General features: G+C 51.1%; 5 protein-coding genes across 5 annotated transcripts; 3 read left to right on the top strand and 2 right to left on the bottom strand.

The window, feature by feature from the left end:
• Positions 1-790: 790 nt before the first annotated feature.
• On the top strand, positions 791-12,615 carry POX_a00106 (uncharacterized protein; the record flags this gene model as incomplete). Its single annotated transcript, XM_050109055.1, has 4 exons — positions 791-842; positions 918-1,075; positions 1,165-11,880; positions 11,932-12,615. 4 exons carry the CDS (start codon positions 791-793, stop codon positions 12,613-12,615), a joined length of 11,610 nt encoding a protein of 3,869 aa, XP_049972823.1.
• Positions 12,616-13,034: 419 nt separating this feature from the next.
• On the bottom strand, positions 13,035-13,938 carry POX_a00105 (Splicing factor YJU2; the record flags this gene model as incomplete). The annotated part of the gene is made up of 2 exons (XM_050109054.1): positions 13,035-13,588; positions 13,647-13,938. 2 exons carry the CDS (start codon positions 13,936-13,938, stop codon positions 13,035-13,037), a joined length of 846 nt encoding a protein of 281 aa, XP_049972822.1.
• Positions 13,939-14,415: 477 nt separating this feature from the next.
• On the top strand, positions 14,416-16,806 carry POX_a00104 (uncharacterized protein; the record flags this gene model as incomplete). The annotated part of the gene is made up of 2 exons (XM_050109053.1): positions 14,416-14,512; positions 14,585-16,806. 2 exons carry the CDS (start codon positions 14,416-14,418, stop codon positions 16,804-16,806), a joined length of 2,319 nt encoding a protein of 772 aa, XP_049972821.1.
• Positions 16,807-19,143: 2,337 nt separating this feature from the next.
• Positions 19,144-20,681, top strand: POX_a00103 (uncharacterized protein; the record flags this gene model as incomplete). Its single annotated transcript, XM_050109052.1, has 3 exons — positions 19,144-19,498; positions 19,546-20,112; positions 20,269-20,681. 3 exons carry the CDS (start codon positions 19,144-19,146, stop codon positions 20,679-20,681), a joined length of 1,335 nt encoding a protein of 444 aa, XP_049972820.1.
• A 960-nt stretch (positions 20,682-21,641) lies between these two features.
• Positions 21,642-22,157, bottom strand: POX_a00102 (uncharacterized protein; the record flags this gene model as incomplete). Its single annotated transcript, XM_050109051.1, has 2 exons — positions 21,642-21,838; positions 22,025-22,157. The coding sequence occupies 2 exons, from the start codon at positions 22,155-22,157 to the stop codon at positions 21,642-21,644; spliced, it is 330 nt and encodes a 109-aa protein (XP_049972819.1).
• Between the last annotated feature and the right edge of the window lie 1,722 nt (positions 22,158-23,879).

Genomic DNA, 23,879 nt, shown 5'->3' with positions numbered 1-23,879 from the left:
TTCTGACGGATTCTATTCTGTGGTGCACTTCCTTGTTAGACCAGTAATGAAATTCGATTCTGCTCTAAGCGATATCATTCCCCACATTTTCCAGTTATTTTGAACAACGTCGCATTATAAACCCAGCTCACTGGTATCCTGTTCAAACCTGCTGGACTCCAAATTTCAGTAGATTATCGAGGATCTCGACCTTCTTACATCAAGCGGATATTCAAATTCGCCAGAACATTACCATATTTCCTTGAGACTGGACCTTCATCTGGCCATAGCTTCCTCTCAATCTGTGTATCCGCGCGGCTAGCTGACCGCCAAGCGCGCGCCAAATTTCCCGGAAAAACCATTTCGGAGTAACTAACCCGGAATAACCTAAAGAAGTCTAGCGTTTCGTTCGGGGTCTCTGCGATAGCCCGCGTGCCTGCGCCGCTTTCTGTTCGTAGTCAATATCGCGCCTCTATCTGTGTTCCCGTTCGTTAATTATCTCGCGACTTCCACCACAGATCCTCTATTCCATTCTCTTGCGCTCCATTCTAGTTTCTTGGAACTCGCGAGTCAAGTCACACATTCTCATGAAATAAGCATCGGTACCTTCGTTCACTTTCGACGATACTTCTCTACAGCAAATCGCAAGCCTTTCGCTGAGCTTCACGCCAACCTCGTTCAGTGCATATGGTTCGCCTATCCGGACGAACACTGCTGTGAGGGTCGAATTGTACCTGCCGGCCAGAGGGCCTGGCTGTCATTGCAGTTCTACTCCATTGACTGGCCCTTTTGTGGGGGCGCCTAAGCAGCCATGGAGCGGAACATTGAGATTTACGCTAACAAGCTGGGTGATGAGAGACTGGGTATGCATTACTAGCCCTTTCAGGAAGTGCACACGCTATTGAAGTCCATTGCTGATTAGCTTTGTTCCTCCACAGAGGTCAGAATTAGAGCAAATATTGCTACAGAATTACGGGATAGTATCGAGCTCCTCTGCCAGGGTGCAAGCTACCCTGTATTTCTGTCGAAGCTATGGCCTGTCTTCAAGAACATCTTGAATGGAGACCCAGTCTTCTCAAGTGCGTTCAGTGAACAGGTATGTCCATCGCAGGGCTGGATGCGAACTATACTAGACCTCGCCGTCGCACATGTTCAAAAGCCTCTAATGAAGAATGCACGTCTTAGCAAAAACTGCGAAACTGTGTTCTCGAAACCCTTCATAGACTTCCGACAGCCTCGCCTGACGTTGAACCATATGCTGCGGAAATGGTAGACCTATTGATGGGACTTGCCCGCACCGAGAACGAAGACAATGCTGTTCTTTGCATGAAGACGATTATGGATCTTGAGCGGAATCAGGCGAAGGCTACGGCAATGAAGGTGCAACCGTTTTTGGGCCTGATCCAGGAAATGTTCCAGAGCATGGAAAAGGTCGTTCACGATACATTCGATACCCCGAATCAAGCAACTCCCTCCGGAATGCCTTCAACACCAAACACCGCGGGGCAAAACTTCCAATCACCTCGTCCAAGCTCACCTGCGACGTCTGTGTCCGACTTGGCCCCGGATCAGCAAACACCTCAAATAACCACCTATCTGAAAGGAATGCAATCATTTAAGGTCTTGGCTGAGTGTCCAATTATTGTGGTATCGATCTTCCAGACGCACCGCGCTTCCGCTCCTCAAAATGTCAAGATCTTCGTCCCCTTGATCAAGAACATTCTCTTGCTACAGGCCAAACCGCAGCAGAATGCCCACAAGGAGGCTGAAAGTCAAGGATTAATCTTCACAGGTGTCTCTAGGGAAATCAAGAATCGTGCGGCTTTCGGGGAGTTCATCACTGCTCAGGTGAAGACTATGAGCTTTCTGGCTTATCTTCTTCGTCTCTACGCTCAGCAATTGCAAGACTTCCTTCCAAATCTACCCGAAATCGTCGTTCGTCTCCTTCAGGATTGTCCCCGAGAGAAGTCCGGTGCGCGCAAGGAACTGCTTGTTGCCATCCGCCACATCATCAACTTCAACTATCGGAAAATTTTCCTTGACAAAATCGACGAGCTCCTCGACGAGCGGACTCTCATTGGTGATGGCTTAACGGTGTACGAGACCATGCGCCCCCTCGCATACAGTATGCTGGCGGATTTGATCCACCATGTCCGAGAATACCTCACCCGCGACCAGATTCGACGCACCGTGGAAGTGTACACCAGAAACCTGCATGACGATTTTCCGGGCACAAGCTTCCAGACCATGAGCGCGAAACTCCTCCTGAACATGGCGGAGAAAATATCCAGGCTTGAGGATAAGCGAGAAGCACGTTACTTCCTGATTATGATCCTGGATGCCATTGGTGACAAGTTTGCTTCTATGAATCACCAGTTCAAAAACGCAGTCAAGGTCTCCAAAGCCAACAAGGAGCGGAAAGAGTCAGAGTCCATCAGCGAGAATTATCTTGCAGACAAAGACCATCCTCCGGACTGGGATGAAATCGACATTTTCTCCGCGCCACCTATCAAGACAACAAGTTCGCGTGATCGTGGCGGCGATCCTGTGGCAGATAACATCTTTCTTTTCCGAAATCTCATCAACGGCCTCAAGAACATCTTCCATCAGCTGAAGAACTGCAACCCGGATGATGTCCAGATCGATCCAAGCAGTGTACCCATAAATTGGTCTGAGGTTTCATACGGATACAATGCCGAGGAGGTCCGAGTGATCAAGAAGCTCTTTCACGAGGGAGCGCGCGTTTTCCGGTACTATGGTGTCGACCAGTCTCCTCCTGAGGTGAACTACTCATCCCCATTCGAATATTTGGCGAGTCAGTACACTGCTCCTATGTCGCGAGAAGAGAAGGAGCTTCTGGAGAGCTTTGGAACCGTTTTCCATTGCATCGACACTGCGACGTTCCATGAGGTCTTCCACTCGGAGATACCCTATCTTCATGAATTGATGTTCGAACACGGAGCTCTCCTTCACCTGCCGCAATTTTTCCTTGCCAGCGAAGCAACCTCTCCAGCATTTTCGGGCATGGTCTTGCAGTATCTTATGGAGCGAATCCATGAGGTTGGAACGTCGGATATGACAAAGGCAAAGATTTTGCTTCGCATGTTCAAGCTCTCGTTCATGGCTGTGACTTTGTTCTCTGTGCAAAATGAACAAGTCCTTCATCCCCATGTGACAAAGATCGTTACTAAATGTATCGAGCTCTCCGTTACCGCTGAGGAGCCTATGAACTATTTCCTCCTTCTCCGTTCCCTCTTCCGCAGTATTGGAGGTGGCCGCTTTGAGCTCCTCTACAAAGAAATTCTTCCTCTTTTGGAAATGCTGCTGGAGACCTTTAACAATCTGCTGCTAGCCGCTCGGAAACCACAAGAACGGGATCTGTATGTTGAGTTGACCTTGACAGTGCCTGCACGACTCAGTCACCTTCTCCCTCACTTGAGCTACCTGATGCGCCCGATTGTAGTGGCATTGCGCGCCGATTCTGATCTTGTTGGGCAAGGTCTTCGTACACTCGAGCTTTGTGTCGATAACTTGACTGCCGACTATCTAGATCCAATCATGGCCCCGATAATGGATGAGCTGATGACTGCTCTCTGGGATCATCTCCGACCTCACCCCTACAATCACTTCCATGCCCATACGACTATGCGCATCCTCGGCAAGTTGGGCGGTCGAAACCGCAAGTTTTTGAACCATCCACCAGAGCTGTCCTTCCAACAGTACTCGGATGACATTACCAGTTTTGACATCCGATTGATTGGCCCAAGCGAGAAGCGACCCATCCCTGCCGAAATTGGAATCGATCTGGCTATTGGCAAACTCATGGAGGTGCCAAAGTCTGCTGCGACCAAGACATCGGATATTTACTACAAGCAGCAAGCCTACCGCATGCTGAGTGCTCATCTCAAGCTCCTCATTGGCTACGAGAATCTTCCAGACGATCTCGCGTCATTGATTCGACTGCATGCTAATGATTTGTTTGAAGGCAAAGCTGCGGCAATGGTTGATATCCTGGAGAAATCTGAGAGATCCGCTTCGATCCCGAAGAAACTCGCTCAGGAGGTCACTGTGAAAAAGCTCTTGAAAGCATGCATCTTTGCCACTACGATTCCTGAAATTGAGCCGGCCGCCTCAGCCTTTGTGGCTGATGTCTGCAAGCACCTCGCAGTAGTGGAGGTTGGCCGCGCTCTCGCGCAGGCCCGCCACAATCGGAAGCCCTTCGATGTTGCGAATGGTGATGGCCCTGTTTACCTGGATTCAAGAATTCTGGCCGAAGCGATCGTGGAGACTCTCTCATCCGACCACGCTCATGTTCGCGATGCAGCAGAGCAGGCTATGCTTTACGTCAAAGAAGCTGCCGACATAATGTTTGGTGGTGCGGAAAAGGCGTCCAAGCTTCCATTCTTCCAGCATTTAGGCCGAGTCTTCTGCCACAGCTGCCACAGTGAAGAGTGGTTCTCCAAGGCTGGAGGAAGCCTGGGCATCAAGCTCATGGCCACGAAACTTGATCTCGGGGACTCGTGGTTGTACGAACGCCTTCATGAGTTCGCGCGTGCCCTCCTTTACGTGATTAAAGACACTCCAGCCGATCTGCCTGCCTCGACCAGGATTCAGTCTCAGGAGACGATGAAGTTGATCTTGGAGCGGTGCGGCAAGCTGATCCCCAAAGACGATATCAAAAACGAGAAGAGTCGTCTTTTCTCTCTCTGCGGAGTCTTTGTCTATGAGCTTGCACATATGAACAAGCACGCTCGCGAGACCTCGAAGATGTGCTTCGCGACACTCAAGTCTGAGCTGGGTTGCGAGATTCACGAGCTCATCCATCCTGTCAGGGATCGTCTTCTGCAACCTATCTTCAACAAACCTCTGCGCGCGTTGCCTTTTGCGACACAGATCGGTTTCATCGACGCAATCACATATTGTTTAACCCTGCAGAATGAGATCGTGACATTCAAAGAGCCTCTCAATAGGCTGATGCTCGAGTCCCTGGCACTCGCTGATGCTGACGACGATTCTCTGGCTTCCAAGCCTAATGAGTTCAAGAATGCTGAGATGATCGCGAATCTGCGCGTCGCTTGCCTGCGTTTGTTGTCCAAGGCCATGAGCTTCCAAGATTTCGCGAATACTCCTCAGAACACGAGTCGCGCTCGAGTCATTGCGGTTTTCTTCAAGTCACTTTATTCACGTGCTCCTGAGGTCATCGAAGCCGCGAATTCAGGGTTGAAGGACGTCCTTACTCAAACCAACAAGCTTCCTAAAGATTTGCTGCAGAATGGATTACGGCCCATTCTTATGAATCTTCAAGATCCCAAGCGCCTCAGTGTAGCTGGCCTTGAAGGGCTGGCTCGTCTTTTGACCCTTCTCACCAATTACTTTAAAGTAGAAATTGGTGCTCGACTTCTGGATCACATGAAAGTCATTGCGGACGACATGACTCTCCAAAAGGTCTCTTTTACTTATGTTGAGCAAAACTCCGCGATGAGGATTGTGGCAGCAATCTTCAACATTTTCCACCTGCTTCCAGCCGCCGCCGCGTCCTTTATGGAGCACCTTATTGACAAGGTGCTTGTCTTTGAGAAGAAGCTGCGACGGACATCACACAGTCCATTCCGCAAGCCGCTCGTCAAGTATCTGAACCGATACCCAAAAGAAAGCTTGGCGTTCTTCCTGGCCCGAATGAAGGATGAAAACTACGGCCGTCTTTTCGGGCAGATTTTGGCAGATCCTGAAAGCGATGCCCTCTGCAGTGCTGTTGTGGCCGACACTGAAAACTTCACGACTACAGTGTTTGGCTTAGAAAGCTCCGATGGCAAGCGAAACACTGCTGCTCTCAATGGCATCTTCATCGTCCACTCGATCTGCGGCCACAGCTCAAACAAGCGCTGGCTGGTCTCTCAATCGGATCTGAGGGGCAAACTTCTGGCTTTCGGACGGGAGCTTGAGAAGAAGTTACGGGACGATGTCCTTCCTCCCAATGAGCGACTTCGTGTGGAACAGGCCGAGGATCAGTTGATGGATGTTTTCACCACGTACCTCGCCGAGGCCCCGAACGATCTGGATTATCTCTTCGAGATCATCGATGGATTATGCGCTGGTGAACTCAAGCCTACGCTGGCACTGCCCCAATTCATATTCAAACACATCATCGTGAACGAGTCGATTGACTACAGAAGGTCTGTCATCATGCGGTGCCTTGAACTTTATTGTCAGCGCACTTGTTCCCACAAGGCCAAGACATACGCCTTCCGGCATCTTGTTAATCCAATATTCGCTATGGACGTTCAACTTTCCTGGAACAACCCTCCGAATGCACCGAAGTTGATGGACAAGAGCATGAATGAAACTATTCACAGACGCCTGTGGATTCCTCAGCCGATCGACATAGACGAGGAGTATCGTCAGCCTGGATCGGATCATTCCCGCATGGAGGTGTTACAGTTGTCGGCCTTGTTGATCAAATATCATCACCAGACGGTACAAGATTCTCGCAAGGACATTATCAAATGTGCGTGGAATTGTATGCGTGTCGAAGATATCATCAACAAGTATGGTGCCTATGTGCTCATCAGTTACTTCATCGCGCATTACGAGACCCCCTTCAAGATCGTCATTCAGGTGTATGTGGCTTTATTGAGGGCTCATCAGAATGAAGGACGGGCTCTTGTCACTCAGGCTCTCGATGTGTTGGGCCCCGTCCTTCCAGCGAGATGTGCCGGCAATCAAGGTCCTGAGCCGCGATATCCAATCTGGGCCAAATGGCCGCGACGTATTCTTGCTGAGGAGACTGCAAATCTGCAGCAAGTCATGTGCGTCTTCCAGTTTTTGGTACGGCAACCTGATCTCTTCTTCGAGTCTCGGGAGCATTTCGTGGCTTTGATTGTCCCGTCGTTGATCAAAATTGCCGGTCCACCGAACGCATCCAATGACAGCAAAAAGCTGGCACTCAACCTCATTGACCTCATCTGGCACTGGGAACAGAAACGTGTTGAGTTGGCGGGCCCAACCCCAATCGTGACAAACGCTACTCTTGATTCCCCTGAGGTAAAGAAGCGCAAGCTCAGAGAACTAGAGACGGCATCCGCATCACCATCTCTTGGCCCGCCCCCTAGCCGAGAGAGAGTGGAGTACATTGTTCCACTCGAACTGCGCGGTGCTCTTATCAAATACCTAATCACCTTCATTACCACAATTCCTGAGCGCTTTACCGTACCAGCGGCTCGGATCCGTCAACTGAGCACCAACAAGCAGCCGGCTCCGCCTGCTGTGCCGACTGGAGAAATGATCAACAAGGCCGTCAGCCTTCTGCGGAATCTTCTCTCGAAAGACTATTGGGGAGACCTCGATATCGACCTTTACCAAAAAGTCATAGAACCTATCCTCGCGGGAGAAAAGTCTGATAAACCTGAGGAGCAACAAGTCACGCCGATGGTAAATGCTCTCCAGGTTGTGCGTGTCTTGATCGCAGCCAAGCCGGATGAATGGATCACCGCTCGTCTTTCCACCGTTCAAAAGCTGCTTGAGAAACCTCTAAAGTGCGATCACCCAGAAATTCAAGATTGTTTGCATGGCCTTGAAGATGAGATGGAAATCTCACCGAAACTGGCACCCCCCGTCCGTCGTGTCCTCGAGGCTATTCCTGACGACCAACCTGAAGACGAAGACGCCATGGAGACTGAAAGTACCCCATCAGAGTTTGCGACATTTTTATCCACAATTGCTGCGGAGACGCTCTCGGCCAGCAACTATACCGCTGCCTTGAACACCCTCTGGACCTTGTCCAAGCTAAAACCTGCTGAAATTGATTCACACATACCTGCAGTGATGAAGGCATTCTCGCAAAAGCTTGCCAAGGATCATGTCGCAGCTTCCACCCCGCAGAATGGACAACAGTCTCCCCAGGGTCAGAAACCTGCCGAAGGCCTCCCGGATCAGCAAGAAGTCGAACTCGGAGTAGACCTGATACTCAAGACCATTGAATTGATCGCTGTTCGAATGTCTCACTTGGGTGACCAGCGAAGACCTTTCCTCAGTGTGTTGGCTTCGGTTGTCGAGCGGTCTCAAAACATCAAATTGTGCAGCAAAGTCTTGCAGATGGCTGAAGAGTGGATATTCCACTCAACTGAGTCGTGGCCAACTTTGAAGGAAAAAACAGCTGTCTTGCATAAGATGCTGCTCTTCGAGTCTCGTTCTGACCAAACGATGCTCAAGAAGTTCCTCGATCTTGTGATTCGTATCTACGAAGACTCTAAAATCACACGCACTGAGCTCACCGTGAGACTCGAGCACGCATTTTTGATTGGTACTCGGGCTCAAGACGTTGAGATGCGCAACCGATTTATGAGCATTTTCGATAAGAGTTTGACTCGTCTTGCCAGCTCTCGACTGAGCTATGTTTTGACTTGCCAAAATTGGGATACCCTTGCAGATTCCTTCTGGCTGGCTCAAGCCTCTCACTTGCTTCTTGGATGCGTTGACATGAACACTCCAGCTCGACTGCACTCGGACGATTTCACTGTGTATCCGATTTCCTTCCTTTTAGCAGGCGGCGAGAAGGACACTAGAAAGGCCGATGTTGTTGTCGACAACTCTCTGGAAAGCTTTGTCGCCGAACGTAGGACTTTCATGTCCGAGGTCGGTGATGTAAGGGTGCGGGATCTTATTGAACCCCTGTCCCAGTTACAGCACACCGACCCTCAAGTGTCTTACAAATTATGGATTACACTTTTCCCGATATTCTGGTCGACTCTAACCAAGGATGACCGAATCGACCTCGAAAAGGGCATGGTCACACTGCTCACCAGGGAGTATCACCAACGGCAGTTGGACAAGCGACCCAATGTGGTGCAGGCTCTTCTTGAAGGCGTCGTACGTGCCAGTCCGCGCTTCAAAGTCCCCCCTCATGTGATGAAGTACCTCAGCCGGACCTACGACTCCTGGTACACAGCTGCTACCTATCTGGAGGAGAGTGCCATTAAGCCAATCATTGACACGCCCACCGTTCGTGAAAGTAACCTAGATGCTCTGGTTGAGGTGTACGCGGGTTTGCAGGAGGATGACTTCTTTTATGGCACGTGGCGACGCCGCTGCAAGTTCGTCGAAACCAATGCAGCTTTGTCTTACGAGCAACAGGGCATGTGGGATAAGGCTCAGCAGCTTTATGAGAATGCACAGATCAAGGCTCGTTCTGGAGCGATGCCATTTTCACAAGGTGAATATTTTGTGTGGGAGGATCATTGGCTCATCTGTGCTGAAAAACTTCAGCAATGGGAAATTCTAAGTGACTTTGCCAAGCACGAGAACTTGAACGATCTACTGTTGGAGTCAGCTTGGAGAAACATCGAGAACTGGCAGAGTGAAGGCACTCGCGAGCAATTGGAATCCTTGATCAAATCTGTTTCAGATGCTCCGACTCCTCGGCGCACCTTTTTCCAGGCTTTTATGGCGCTGCTGCAGTACCATGTGAAGAAGGAGAATATGCAAGACTTCAACAGCGTCTGTGACGAGTCCATTCAACTCTCGATCCGCAAATGGTTGCAACTACCCAAGCGAATCACCAATGCTCACATTCCCATCTTGCAGCACTTCCAGCTGCTTGTGGAATTGCACGATGCAAGCCACATTTGTGGCAGCCTGTCTCAGACAAATGAAAGAAACTTGGATACGAAGTCTGCCGAACTGAAACTTCTTCTTGGGACATGGCGCGATCGTCTCCCGAATTTGTGGGACGACATCAACGCTTGGCAAGACCTGGTCACTTGGAGACAACACATTTTCCAGCTCATTAACCAGACATACCTGAGTCTGCTCCCTCCGCAGACTAACAATGTGGCCAGCAACTCGTATGCCTATCGTGGATATCATGAAACAGCTTGGATTATCAACCGCTTTGCTCATGTCGCTCGCAAACACCAGATGCCCGAAGTTTGTATCAATCAACTCAGCCGCATCTACACGCTTCCCAATATTGAAATTCAGGAAGCGTTCCTCAAGCTTCGTGAGCAGGCTAAGTGCCATTACCAGAATCCAAAGGAGCTCAATAGTGGACTGGATGTGATCAACAATACCAATCTCAATTACTTTGGTCCACAGCAAAAGGCGGAGTTTTACACGCTGAAGGGCATGTTCTTGGCCAAACTCGACCATGTCAACGAGGCCAACGAGGCCTTCGGTGTGGCCCTTTACTACGACCTTCGACTTGCCAAGGCCTGGTCTGAATGGGGCCAGTACAGTGACCAGCGGTTCAAGTCAGACCCGTCAGATTACGAATTGGCAAGCAATGCAGTCAGCTGCTATCTAGAAGCTGCCGGCCTGTACAAAAGCGCTAAGTCTCGCAAGCTCCTCAGTCGCATTCTCTGGCTTCTGAGTCTTGACAACGATGAGGGGCAAATTGCCAACGCCTTCGAGAATTTCAAGGGTGACACTCCTGTTTGGTATTGGATTACCTTCATTCCGCAACTGCTCACCAGTCTGTCTCATCGCGAGGCTCGTCTCTGCAAAGCGGTCTTGGTAAAGATTGCCAAGCTCTACCCACAGGCGCTCTTTTTCCTCCTGCGGACTAACCGGGAAGACATGTTGACCATCAAGAAGCAACATGACCAAAAGCAAGAAAAGATCATCAAGGCTCGTCAGCAGGCTCAGCAGCAATTGCAGCAACAGCAGGCATCTTCACCTGGAATCAAGCCACCTGCAGCCGGCGAGACAGCTGGCCAGAACCCACAAGCCCCGACAGCTTCTCCTGCTGGGCAACCCGCCAACTTGCCGACGGCCAAATCTCCGGCACTTCCAACACAAGCTCAATCGCCTGCGCAACCTTCAAATGGTCAGGTTCAGGCTTCTCCGCGTCCAGTCCCAGGACAGGTCCCAGGTCCCGCTCCTGGCCAACAGCAGGCGCAGGTACAACAGCCCCAAGGCCATCTGCAAGTGCCTGGTCAACCCGGGGTTACCCAGCCAGTTCCCAGCGCCGGGTCCGCGGAGGCATCGGAAAAGGAGACCCTTCGAAAGCCTTGGGAATACTCGGACGAGATAATGTCTGGCTTGAAGACTGCTTTCCCCTTGCTTGCTCTCTCGATGGAGACAATGGTCGATCAAATTCACAAAAATTTCAAATGCCCACCAGATGAAGATGCATACCGCCTCATTGTTGCACTTTTGAACGACGGTCTAGCATATGTTGGCCGCATGCCAGGCTCATATGCTCAAGACTTCAAGCTCCCTCCGGCGACTGAAGCCAACATCACCCGTTTCGCAGAGACCATCCTCCCAGCGCACATTCGCAAATCTTTCGAAGCAGACTTCGTCGTTAAGAAGCCAACCATGTACGAGTACATACAGAAGCTGCGTCGTTGGCGTGACAAGTTTGAGGAAAAGCTTGACCGGCGGCCTCAGTCGGGCTTCCTGGAAAGTTATTCGCCACACCTCAGCGAATTCCGCTTCCTCAAGTTCGATGAAGTCGAAGTGCCTGGACAGTACCTCCTTCACAAAGACAAAAATCAAGACTTTGTCCGCATTGACCGCTTCTTGCCTGATGTGGATCTAGTACGTGGCATTGGTGTTTGTCACCGTCGCTTGAAGATCAGAGGTCACGATGGCAGCATTCAAGCCTTTGCGGTTCAACATCCCGCGGCCCGTCATTGTCGACGTGAAGAGCGTATCCTGCAGCTTTTCCGCATCTTCAATGGATTGCTCGCCAAGCGCAAGGAGAGCCGTCGCCGGAACCTCTACTTCCACCTCCCGCTGATGGTACCATTGGCACCACACATTCGTCTTGTGCGGGATGATTCGTCGTACATCTCTCTCCAGGGTATCTTCGAAGATTACTGCCGGCGGGTTGGAATCAACAAGGATGAGCCAGTGTTGTTCACCATGGATCGTATGCGGTCCTTGGCGGAAACAAAGCAGAACGTAAGATCCCCTCTAAAACTTTCCTCTTATCATACCCCTAACACTTCCCAGCGCACGGCGGATCAGCAGCAAATCCTTCGGACAGAGATCTTGACGGCAATTCAAGAGAAATGGGTACCCAGCACCGTTGTCTTGAATTACTTCCAGAACACATACCCCAATTTCGCCGACTTCTGGTTGTTCCGGCGTCAATTTGCCTACCAGTACGCGGCCGTGGCATTCATGACCTATGTTATGCACATCGGCAACCGATACCCCAACAAGATTCTTGTGTCACGCTCAACGGGCGATATCTGGGGTGCTGAGCTGATTCCGACTATCAACCCTGCCAAGGCGATCTTTTACAACCCTGAGCAGGTTCCCTTCCGCTTCACACCCAATATCCAAACTCTGCTCGGTCCTATTGCTACGGAGGGACTTTTCGCTTGTGCCATCATGGCTATTGCCCGATGCCTGACTGAGACTCGACATGAGCTTGAGCAGCAGCTCAGTGTCTTCGTGCGCGATGAGATGGTGTTCTGGTCGACGGCCCAGCACCGTGGGAACCTCGCGGTGCCTCAGCTACGCGAGCTGGTTTACAACAACAGCGAAATAATTGTGAACCGCGCCGTCAGCCTTGCCAGCCCACCTGAAGGCAACCTGCCCGCAAACCAGACCACGATCGATTTGATCTCCCGGGCTGTCAATCCACAGCATCTGGCTTCCTGTGATGCATTGTGGATGCCTTATCTGTAGGCTGCGTCTCGTTCGCGTTGGTTATTTTTTTACTGTTTTATTGAGCGTTGAGCTGGGCAACAGTTCATTTTTACAGCCATTGGGGAAACTTCATTGGGAGGTTGACTTTCCTGGGCGTGTTCTTTCAGCGTGGCGCTTTGGTTTTTTTCTGAGAGCCCACTGGGCTGGTTATGCTTTCTCCATCCCTGCTGATTAGCTGTGATACCTTTTTTTCATTTGCACAGGGATTTCTTCTTGTGTTGTGTTTTGTTTTTTAATGTGGCGATACATTGTAATACAATTTCATGATTAAAATCCGTTCTTTCTACGTAAGTCATAGGAGGCGACTGCGGAAGTAGTGAGATGAAAATGAGTATTGATATTCCATGGGAAACGCCGGCGCTTGCAGAATTAGACTTGAACGAGTGAAATAACCGCCATCAGACCAATGATGGCTTTTTCTTGATACCCAGAAGACTAACGCCAGGTTTCTTTGCCTTTTTGACACGAGCAAAAGATGTGGATGGGGGCGGCATTTCAAGCCGGGCATTCTTCGCCTGCGAGGGCCCGGGCCTTGGCCCTGCTAGCTCCTCTTCGTCGACAATTCGCTTGACTTTCTCACCCGACGCTGTGGTAAAAGCTCTCCGTGCAGCTTCCTCGATCTCCTTCTCCTCTCGTAGCTTGGCCTCGTCTACTTCATTGTGGATGTGGTCCAAGGCAACCTCATCTGCTATTCCTTCGTTTCGAGCTATGCGAGCATTCCTCGTCCGAATTTCGTCAAGGGCATCGGCGATCGCCATTTCGCGCTTCGAGTCCTGCATTTTCTCTTCCAACTCTGCCATCTTGTCTTGCTCCAGCTGTTCCTCGTGTTCGTTTTCCTCTCGCTCGAGTCGATCGAGTGTCTCCTCTTCTGTTTCGTTGTACTTGCCAGACTTGGAGTCTCTCCAAGGCTCAAAGTTTCGCTTGGCTCCTTTTTCACACTCATAATCCATATCTTGAAAGCCGTTAGCGATGATCCTTGTGCAGAAAGAAAATCATGAGCCCAAACTTACTCTTTGGATCTGTACGGAACGTAATCTCACCGCTGCATCTCGTACAGCGGATGAAGAATCGGTAGATGGGAATATTGAGGTATCGCTCCTCCAAAGTCTGCTTTCGCGCATTGAATTTTCGGCCCCGGTAGATGTACTCGCCGCAATTAGTACACTTCATGGGAAACGGTGCCATCAGTCGGACTGTGATGACCTTCGGTCCCTTCTGCCGGAGGTGCTTTGGTGTCCGCCCGATCGCCGACGGATCGAAGTCGGGAGGGTAGTATTTTGTCAAGACTTTTCGCTCAGACATCTTGGCGGATGTTTAGTTGGTGATGTTGTATGGCGGATTCCAGCGAAGTTGGTTCAGTGTCGCGGAAGATACGAAGAAGTGGCGCTGAACGACGTTATCGGGAGAAAGATAAAGTCACGTGTATCGGTACCTCTCACGTGACTCGGATTATCCCCTCCTCGTAACTCACGCGAAGCTGACATGTGAATAAGAGAACATTGAAGAGCAATTGTAATTCCAGGGGAGGCAAATTTTTTCTCATCTGAATTCCAGTGAATGGGAGGTCTTCCAGCGGTGTATTTGTGTATATAGATTCCCCGCTGGCGTCACCTCTCCGAAGCATCGACGCAAGACCCACTGTTTGTTGACCCTCCGCGGGCCCGCTCGTACGAGCAGCACCGCGGCCAAAGCCAAATTTCTCCCAGGATTATTGGCGATCCTTATGCCTATCAATTCTCTCACCCACATTATCTTCTGGTTAGTCGCGTGGTCACCGAAATGGAGAAGTATCTGCGGTCCTGGAGGCAGGATGCGCTGAACCGTAGCCAACACGATGCTGCGGTTTACATTGGCGACAAGGTGTATGCGCTTACCAGTATGTGCCCTCATGAAGTCGCGCGTTTCCTTAAAGCTGTTCCGACGGGGAGTTGACCGTTGGATCTGTTAGACAGTGACTCGGATGCGTTCTGGCTTGCCCAGGTTCACTTCTCGAACAACAATTTCACGCGTGCGCTCGCACTTCTTTCCCGCCAAAACCTCATCGCCCGAAGCAGCGCCTGTCGCTACCTCGCCGCCCACTGTTATATCAAGCAAAACCAATTCGATCAAGCTTTGACGATTCTTGGGGATCAAAATCCCACCGATCTGATTCGAAATCACAACAGCCGTCGCAAGATCCAACACCTCAATGGCCAGAGCCATGTAACGCTTCGGAATGGAAAGAGCGCTGGAACGAATACAGACCGGTCGGACGACCGCGACAAGGAGGACGGGAGTCATGTTCGATTCGAGGCTGCCATGTGCTACTTGAGAGGGCTCTGCTTTGCCAAGCAGAATGCATTCGATCGAGCGCGCGATTGCTACAAGGATGCCGTGCGTATCGATGTGCAGTGCTTCGAGGCCTTTGACCAGCTCATGAAGAACTCCCTCATGTCCCCCACAGAAGAGCTGGAGTTTTTAGAGTCCTTGGACTTTGACTCCATCTCATGTCCAGATCCTACCATGGCCCAGGAAGCGGCGCATTTTACCAAAATGCTGTACACCACCCGCTTGTCCAAGTATACAGCGCCGGCCCTCTTGACGGATGCTACCGAAACGCTTTCCACCCATTACAATTTAGCTGAGAATCCCGATATCTTACTGTCCCGCGCTGAGGCTCTCTATACGCAATGCCGCTTTGCAGAGGCCTTGGAACTGACATCGTCCATCCTCTCGACCTCGCAAGCAACCGAGCCGAGCAGCATCCCCAACGGTGTGGGAAGTACAACCTATACTCATCTCGGCCATGCGCCCGCGGTGTACCCTCTCCATCTGGCTTGTCTCTACGAGACAGGTGCCACCAATGCTTTGTTCTTGCTTTCACACATGCTTGCCGATCACGCTCCCGAGGAACCTTACACCTATCTGGCGATCGGAGTATACTACCTGGCAGTCTCCAAGGTCGCGGAAGCTCGTCGGTTCTTCTCCAAGGCTTCCCTCTTGGATCCTCATTCGGCACCTGCCTGGATTGGGTTTGCTCATACCTTTGCCGCCGAAGGTGAGCATGATCAGGCGATCGCAGCATACAGTACGGCAGCGCGACTCTTCCAGGGGAGCCATCTACCACAGCTCTTCCTCGGTATGCAACATCTCGCTCTGAATAACATGGCGCTCGCACATGACTACCTGTTCGCCGCGTATACCATGTCGACCGGTGCCGCACCGGGCTCGAATCCCACTCTGCCGCCCAGTCCATCCGACGCTGGCGTAGGAGGCGACCCTCTCGTGTTGAACGAGCTGGGTGTGGTCTTCTACCATCAGAATAACCTGCCTGCTGCGGTTGAGATGTTCCGGCAAGCACTGCAACTTGCCGCGTCACTTCATAGCGAACCGGCTGCCTGGGTTGCTACACGTGCCAACATGGGCCATGCCCTGCGTCGCCTTGGGCGCTTACAAGAAGCCCTCGGCGAATTCCAAGAGTGCCTGCGCATCGGTGCTGGGGGCACCAGTCTTGGATATGCGCCATTTTTAGGCGGCGGTGCTGGCGGCGCTGCGACCGCGTCGACTGCCACGGGAGTCGGTGGATACGAAGATCGGGGCCTCATTGGATCCCTGCATACTTCTCGTGGGATCATCCTGCTGGAAATGGGTCGCACTGGAGATGCCGTGACCGCGTTGCACGAAGCCGTGCGCGTGCTCGGCGCTGGTGGGGGCGGAGACGCGGCCGGTGGGGCCGGGGTCGCAGGCACTCTGCTCAATCGAGCCCTGGAACTCTGGTCGATAGAAGGCCGTGAGCGAGATCAGCATGCGATCGATGAGAGCGCTCGGTCGTCCAGCAGCCGCTCCACCCATCGCAGTCGGGAATCGACCAAGGGCCGCGAGCGTCGCGGTGGCGACGAGAGCAATCGACGTCGACTCCGCCGCGCGGGATACGCAGAGGAATGGACGGCGGACACGGTCTCGGCCTCGGCCACCCCCGAGCTGGCTGATGTGGACACTATAGAGGAAAGAGTTGAGATGGATCTCGACAATAAGGCCGAGAGTCTGCTAGGGCGCGCATTGGAGCGTGTCCGGCCTGGGGCGCGAGTGCGCCGGACGCCGCGGCCTGTCAGTCCGGCCGTGATTGATGAGGATCCGCCCGTACGAAGTTTACGTCGTGACCGCACCCATCGAAGTCAATCGCGACAGTGATGATGAGTGATTCCGGGGTGAGAGAGAAAGAGGGGAGAAACGGGGTGGAGGAAAAGAGCATATCATTAGAAGGCGTTGAGTCTCTTCGCATTTCTTAGCATCGCAAGGGGCGTTTAGGTGGGAGGGGGCGCTATATGTTTTTTTTTTCATTACACAGACTATTCGATTCAATAAAGCGTCTTTACCGAGAGCATCTTTATCTTCGTCTTCATCTTCATGCTTCGGGACTACTGTGTTGGAGACGTGCCAATTGATATTCTCAACATGGCTATACGGTATACCAAACCTATGCATGAGCTTCCAGATGGAGTACCTGTTAGGAAGGCTTCCATTTCGTCATTGTGGCAGGCGGAATCTCTCCAGATACTGGTACTGAACCCCCACATGTTTGGGGTTATGTCAGTCAACATTGGCCTGAACAACCTGCACTGTACTCATTCTCAAGGTACTCGAGCAAAGAAGTCCGACAATGCAGTTTGCCAGTCTCAAGACCGCCCCCAGTCCAAGAACACCTTCCCAACCTCAGTTGCTGGAAGGAGAGACTTTGCTGGGCCCGATCATGGAAATACTGTGGGTTAATCGTAATCTTTAGAGCATGTATCTCCCACTACAGACCCTAGACAGTAATGGTGTCTCTTCATGTTGACTACAAGTAGAGACATATGTACCTTGTTCCAACGGCTGGAACCCAGCCCCCCTTTTCAAGCGCACATTGACATTCTCAGGCACTGATGTACTTTGGAATTCTAATGAGAAAGGTCAGTTGATTATTGTGCCACGTTACCCTCGTATGAGACGATGCAGCGGATAGGCATTGAAGTGGTGTTGAATCACATTGCATGTGGGTGTGAGCCGCACGGATCGTGCCGAGAGTAGGTTCCATGTTGCTGATTATGGGAATAATAATACAAACTATAGTAGATGTGTCACCTGCCTCGTTTGTGGGGGAGGGGAAACTGGACCTTGGTGTCGGTGGAGATGGGGCTATATAGGATGCTGCATGGCTGTGTTGGACGCCTTACTGACTAGAAGTACAGTACATAATTTGGGAGGAGGATTGCAGTCCGTGTCTGGAGAACAGAAAGCAAGCCTTGGATTGATTGGGCTTAACACTGGACAGATGTCTGGGTACTACTGTCAGATCTATGTATTTAGACTGGGAGACTTTACTCCATTTAATTTCATGCTCATGCAGGTCTTCGAGTGAGATGCAGGTAGATCCACCACCTGTCACATGTATTACTCCGTTCTTTCCAGCATGCCCTTGTCTGTGTATTTGCAGACAAGTTTGCAGTACAAAATGTCACTTCATACACATCTAACAAAGTATATTGATATGGTTTATGGTCCATGATCCATGGTCCATGGTTCAGTCTAGACAAAGGGATATCCACATTAATCTTAGAACCAAAAAAAAAGGGACAAGGGCAAACTAGGTGCCTGAATGGGTTGCGGCTCTGCAGATCTCGGCTCCTCAACGTGAATTTATGGACGCGTGTGCTGTCGGTTTTTCCAAGAATTTGGAGCCCACGCACGGAACTCTCTTCCTTCAAAAAATAAAAGAGAAAAAAGAGAGAGAGAGAGAAAAGGGCAAGGTATATGAGTTGACAGGTTCCAGATGGCAGACGCTGGACCATGTTTGACCCTGTCTTGCCTTATTTGCCTCGGACATTGGACAATTATGATTTGTTCGAGAGTGACTGATTAGTGACTAACCGATGCAGTGACAGGTACTGGTTCCTTAAGTGCACCTCAAGAGTCGGTCAGGCATGCCCCCTTTTGGGATTTATTGACTCAAGTAGGGCTAAACAATGTTCCGTTTCAGGGACTTGGCCATGACGACGTTCCCAGGGTCTCTGAACCAATCTGCTGCTGTATATGATCTCCACTCGGGTGCTGATCCCGGGCGTGTGTCGCAAACCGGGTGAAGCTCAGGGCGCGACTTGGATCCACACTGTCCGCCAGGCGCAACGGGCCAAGAGAATGGAGTCATTTTATAGCTTTGACACTTGGACACCTTCGATGCGAGCGCAGGCTCCTCCTCCCCCACTGGAGAGAGAGAGAGGTCACTCTGAAATGACCCTTTCGGTGCCTGGGGGCCGACCCTCTTTTTTCTCTCTCTCTTCCCCCCCCCCTACTCGTCGCTCTTTCAAATGAGATCGGTGGACAAGGGAAGAAGGGGGGTACAAAAGTAGATTATCATTCTCCAGTGCCACTTTTAAGGTTATCTCTTCTCCTTCAACCTTGACGTCTATTATAAATCCCCATTATAGCGGTTCTCGGGACTCTATTTCCATGACGAGCAATGGGATCTCGTCTACCTTGCGCGGGTCGAAAATGACTTACTACTGGAGACGCCCCCGTCGTTACAATGTCCCTCTGGTCGTCTACGCTCTCGTCGGCTTCACAGGTCTCGTCATTTTCCTGCTTTGGTATGGCATGAACACAGATCGTGATTGGGTTCATCCTCTTCTGACACAACTGATCCCCGCCGGTCACTGTGCCTGTCAGGCATCCACGACTTTTCAGTGCGCCAGCTGCATTTCATGCTCGGAAACATCCACCCTGTCCCTGTCCTCGAGCCGCGTTGAGTCGACTTGGGCATACGAGTACCCACGAGATGCCCGCAATGAAGCACTGGATCAGGCGCAATGCCGCGTCGCATTCAACGGTCTCTTTGAGGATGTGAACCGTGGCCAGCGCTACTGGCGCGCCCACGGGGCGGTCTGATCACCGAAGATCTGGATGATATTCCTCTGGAGCCGGGCATGGTGCGCGCCTTCATCCACCATGGTCATTTACATGTGGTCACGGCCCGTGCTGCGGGCGAGGATCATCGCCGAAAGATCCTCGGGGTCTTGAGCGCCATTCATCGGGCACTCGTGGCAGACCAGATGCGCAGCTCGAGGCGTGATATTGAATTTGTCTTCTCCGTCGAAGACAAAGTTGAGGATGTGACGAGTGCGCGGCATCCAGTCTGGGTGTTTGCGAGAACCCCTTCCGAAGAAGGCGTTTGGCTGATGCCGGATTTCAGCTTTTGGGCCTGGGATAATAAGCGGAATCATATCGGCCCCTTTGACCAGGTGGTCGACCGCATTAAGCGGTTAGATTTGCCGTGGGAGGAGAAGAAACCACAGCTGGTCTGGCGAGGGAAGCCAAGCTTTGCACCCAAATTGCGTCGGGCCCTGATGGAAGCTGCACGCAATCAGCCCTGGGGGGACGTCAAGCAAGTGAATTGGTACACGGGGACGAATGTCTTGAAGATGGAAGATCATTGTCGGTACATGTTTATCGCCCACGTGGAAGGTCAGTTGTAGATTCCCCCTTTCTTTCCTGTGACTCGATCACATGATTGCCCTTCATTTTTTTTTCCATGTGTATGGCATGTTTTCTTTTGCCACGTGGGAAAGCGCTCACGTCTTGAATCTTGAAAATCTAACTTTTTTTCTTTTTTCTTTCCAGGTCGCTCCTATTCCGCCTCTCTCAAATACCGCCAAGTGTGCCACTCCGTCATCATCGCCCACAAACTCCAATACATCCAACATCACCACTACCTCCTGGTCGCCAGTGGGCCGGACCAAAACTACGTCGAAGTCGAGCGTGACTTTAGTAATCTCGCCGAAAAAATCGAGCCGCTCGTCGCCGACACGGACGCTGCCCGTCTCATCGCCACGAATAGTGTCAGGACCTTTCGCGAGCGATATCTGACCCCCGCCGCCGAGGCCTGTTACTGGCGAGCTCTCTTTGACGGCTATGGGAAGGTCTGGAATAGCACCGTGAATCCCTGGTCCGAACGGACCGGTCGAGAACGAGGACTGCGTTATGAATCATTTATCATGCTGGAGTCGCCCAAGATGATGGATTTTACGGCGTAAGATGGTCCTGACAAGCCTCTGTTTTGTTGGAGTAAGGATAATGTTGCTTCATTTGATGTGTATGTGTTTCGCAAATCAGTTTTATACCACAGCGTTTGCTTTGACTTTGACGAACCTCTTGTAATTTTATTACTTGATTTTGGGGGGGATTGGTTGGTTTAATGAAATGACTGTCCCGACTGTTCCAGGCGTTTTTACACTGCTACACTTTTGTTGCATTTATCAAGTTGTTCTCCCAACCTTATGACTGGATGATCCATGTAAGTATAACTCTAGAGAACAGCTAGAAACACCACAATCCACGCTCTCCTGTTCGAGTAAACCTCCTGCTCCATGTATGTTGTCCCCCGAATAAGTTTCGAGGTATGCTGGACGTACCGGACTTGATGAAGAGACCGCACGAGTACCTCTTCCCTCGGTATGTTTGTAAATACGAGGGTTTCTGCTGGAAATGGAGGGGTGTCTGGGAACAGGGTCCATTTTGACTCATGATGGACGTCTATTGTACTTGATACCTGTCTGCCTAGGATCTAGTACTAGCAGTATGAGTCAACTTTGCCGGAGACACTGAAGGAATAGTCTGCATGAAGTAGGCGGGAATTGCACACATCATCTAGACGAGAGACAACATACAATTCTCCTCGGTGTGATTGACAATTTACACCAGTACCCAACCGAGTCCCCCTACCTACCGAGATCACGGCTTCCCCCAGATCTGATACTGGGATTTCCACCTAGGACCTATGAAAACTCTGGAACTCGTCCAAGCAGATCCACAACCCACGTCCATAGCTAACTCTCAAGCTCATCCTTTATTCCCATTACACCAGCACCAAACTGATGAGAGTACATGAATCCTCATCAAAACAATCATTCATTCCAATTTCAATTCGACATTCATACAGGGATTCGGGCTTCCAGCACCCAGAAACGAACATTCATATCAGCACCAATTCTAGTCTAGACGAACCTCAACTCGCCATTGTCATTGGTGATGCGTTCGGCCAAGTTGATATCCGCCGGGACCATATCCCCGTCCAGATTTCCCAAGTGGGCGCGAACCACGGGAATCGGAGGGCCGTCCTCACGCTCGTCTTGGGAGAATTCGATGTTTTCGGCGCTGTCGGCGAAGTTGACACCGCCCCAATCGAAAGTGCCTGGAAGAAGGGGGCAAAGAGAAGGTATGTTAGTTTTTGTTGGATCTTGTATAGTCTATGAGGGGGTTGGCAATGGGTGGGTGTTTAGGTAGATGGTTGGGGTATCAGGTAGTGTGGAGAGAGAGAGAGAGAGAGAGAGCTCCAGAAGGACGAGGGGTCAGGGAATAGCCAAGCTTTGTCACCTACCATTGTTGTTCCCGATAATATCATTCAGGTCGAGGGTCGCCTCGACCTCATCACCTTCCCCGTTCAGGAGAGTAGCCTTGAGAATGTGGCCATCTTCAAGGTGAATGCTGGTAGCGGAGGCGTGGAAAGACATAATTTTGCCGGTGGTGAGATGAGGGAAAAGCTGACTTGACTGGATGTGATGAGAGCTTGAGAGGAGAAGAAAAAAAGAAAGGTAATCTTGGAAAGGTGAAAAGGTAGATCCAGATATACTGCAATTCAAGCTGAGGAAGAAGATCAATCAGATATGCGACGGACTCATGGACCTATTTATGCTTCTTCCATGTGAACCTGCGGTACAGTATTGATCTTCCGACATTTCTAGAATTCATGACCCCTCTCAGGTGTCACTCGTCGGTCTCAAATTCCCCCAAGCTGACAAGGGGAAGAGGGGCAAAGGGAACAACACAGTGGAGGAGGAGGGGCACTACGTGCCCGGATGCCTTCAATGGAAAGATGGGAGAATCTGACTAGACCCGTCGGCATATTTTGAATCCACCGCAAGTGTCTCTGTCCGACACATGTTGACGATTCATTTGCTCCCGCTGAGGAGGTGGGCTGGGTTAGTTGCAGATTGTATAGGCGGGGTCCCTCGCAGAGTGGACTGTGGAGCCATGACTGAGCCGATGGAGACCTGAAGGATGTGATGTACTCTACGAGGGAGGTGCCGTATAGGTGTCAAGTGGTCGATGATGAGAGATGGGTCGAAGATTTGAGTCGAACTGATCTCCACTACGTTACCAATTGGGCAAAGGAGTGCATAATGGATGCCATCGGATGAGTGGTTCAACTTTTTCCGGGGAAATCCATTCCCTATCACTATAGAGACGATGATCACTGGGGACAAGGTCTTAGGGGGGGGGGGACTGACGGTGAGACTCGACACTTCAGGATCGGTATTGCAGTAGATTGTCCCTCTGGTGATTCTCTCAAGAGGCAAGTGGTGATGGTGAGCTCACCATGCATTCACAATTTCCTTTCCAGCCATCCTGTCAAACATCAATATGTCCGACCATCGCCAAGGCCATCCTTCCACCAGGTCCAACAGCAAAAATGGATGCGCATCATCGTGGCGCATAAATGCAGCCCTACCAATCAGCCACACAGAAGTTCAGGACTCACGACTCACCTCCCCCTCCGGGCGACATCCTAGGCTGGTGCAGAAGTCCAGTGCAGTCGTAGTATTGTATACACTTGTACCGCGACTGACCAACTTCATCAGAAGTGGGCTCCCATCGTTCAGTCACACACCGACAGGTCATGCCAAGACTTTCTCGTGCGATCCAAGTGGCTCTGAGGATCCGCCCTGTGGCAAGACTAGGCCCGTTGGGCGGATTCGGAAGACTTCAAGTACGAAAGAGATGGAAATTGAGACCAACAGAGACCCCAGAAGAGAAAATGTGGTTGCCTAATCCCGCAGCTAGATCCACCACGGACTGATTGAGAGGATGTGCTGTACTAGTGTACTCATGGAGTCGGTGGTGTGTATGTGCCAATGTGGCATGTCGCCATGTGTTGTTTGCTGTGTAGTGCTGTGGCTGGGCGGAGTTGACCGAGTGGATTCTGTCCACTCGGTCAGTAGTCTGACCACGGCGGGTTCTTGGCAATTGGGGTTGTACCTCGCTCACACTGATACTATTCTAGTTTGGCCATTTCTGAAATCTGTACGAGTATGGTGTGTTCAGCGCCAAGGTGTCGACTCGGGAGGGGATAGGGGGGGAGAACACAGCTGGTGAGGTGACTGTCCAGAGGGAGGAGATGAGGAGGGGACACGATCAGAATCAGACTTAGAAGAACTGCGTCAATGGTGGACATC

Source organism: Penicillium oxalicum, chromosome I (genome assembly GCF_001723175.1).
Source record: "Penicillium oxalicum strain HP7-1 chromosome I, whole genome shotgun sequence".
In the NCBI taxonomy this organism is placed as follows: domain Eukaryota; kingdom Fungi; phylum Ascomycota; class Eurotiomycetes; order Eurotiales; family Aspergillaceae; genus Penicillium; species Penicillium oxalicum.
The sequence above is the reverse complement of the archived record's forward strand: the minus strand, read 5'-3'. Positions and strand labels throughout refer to the sequence as shown.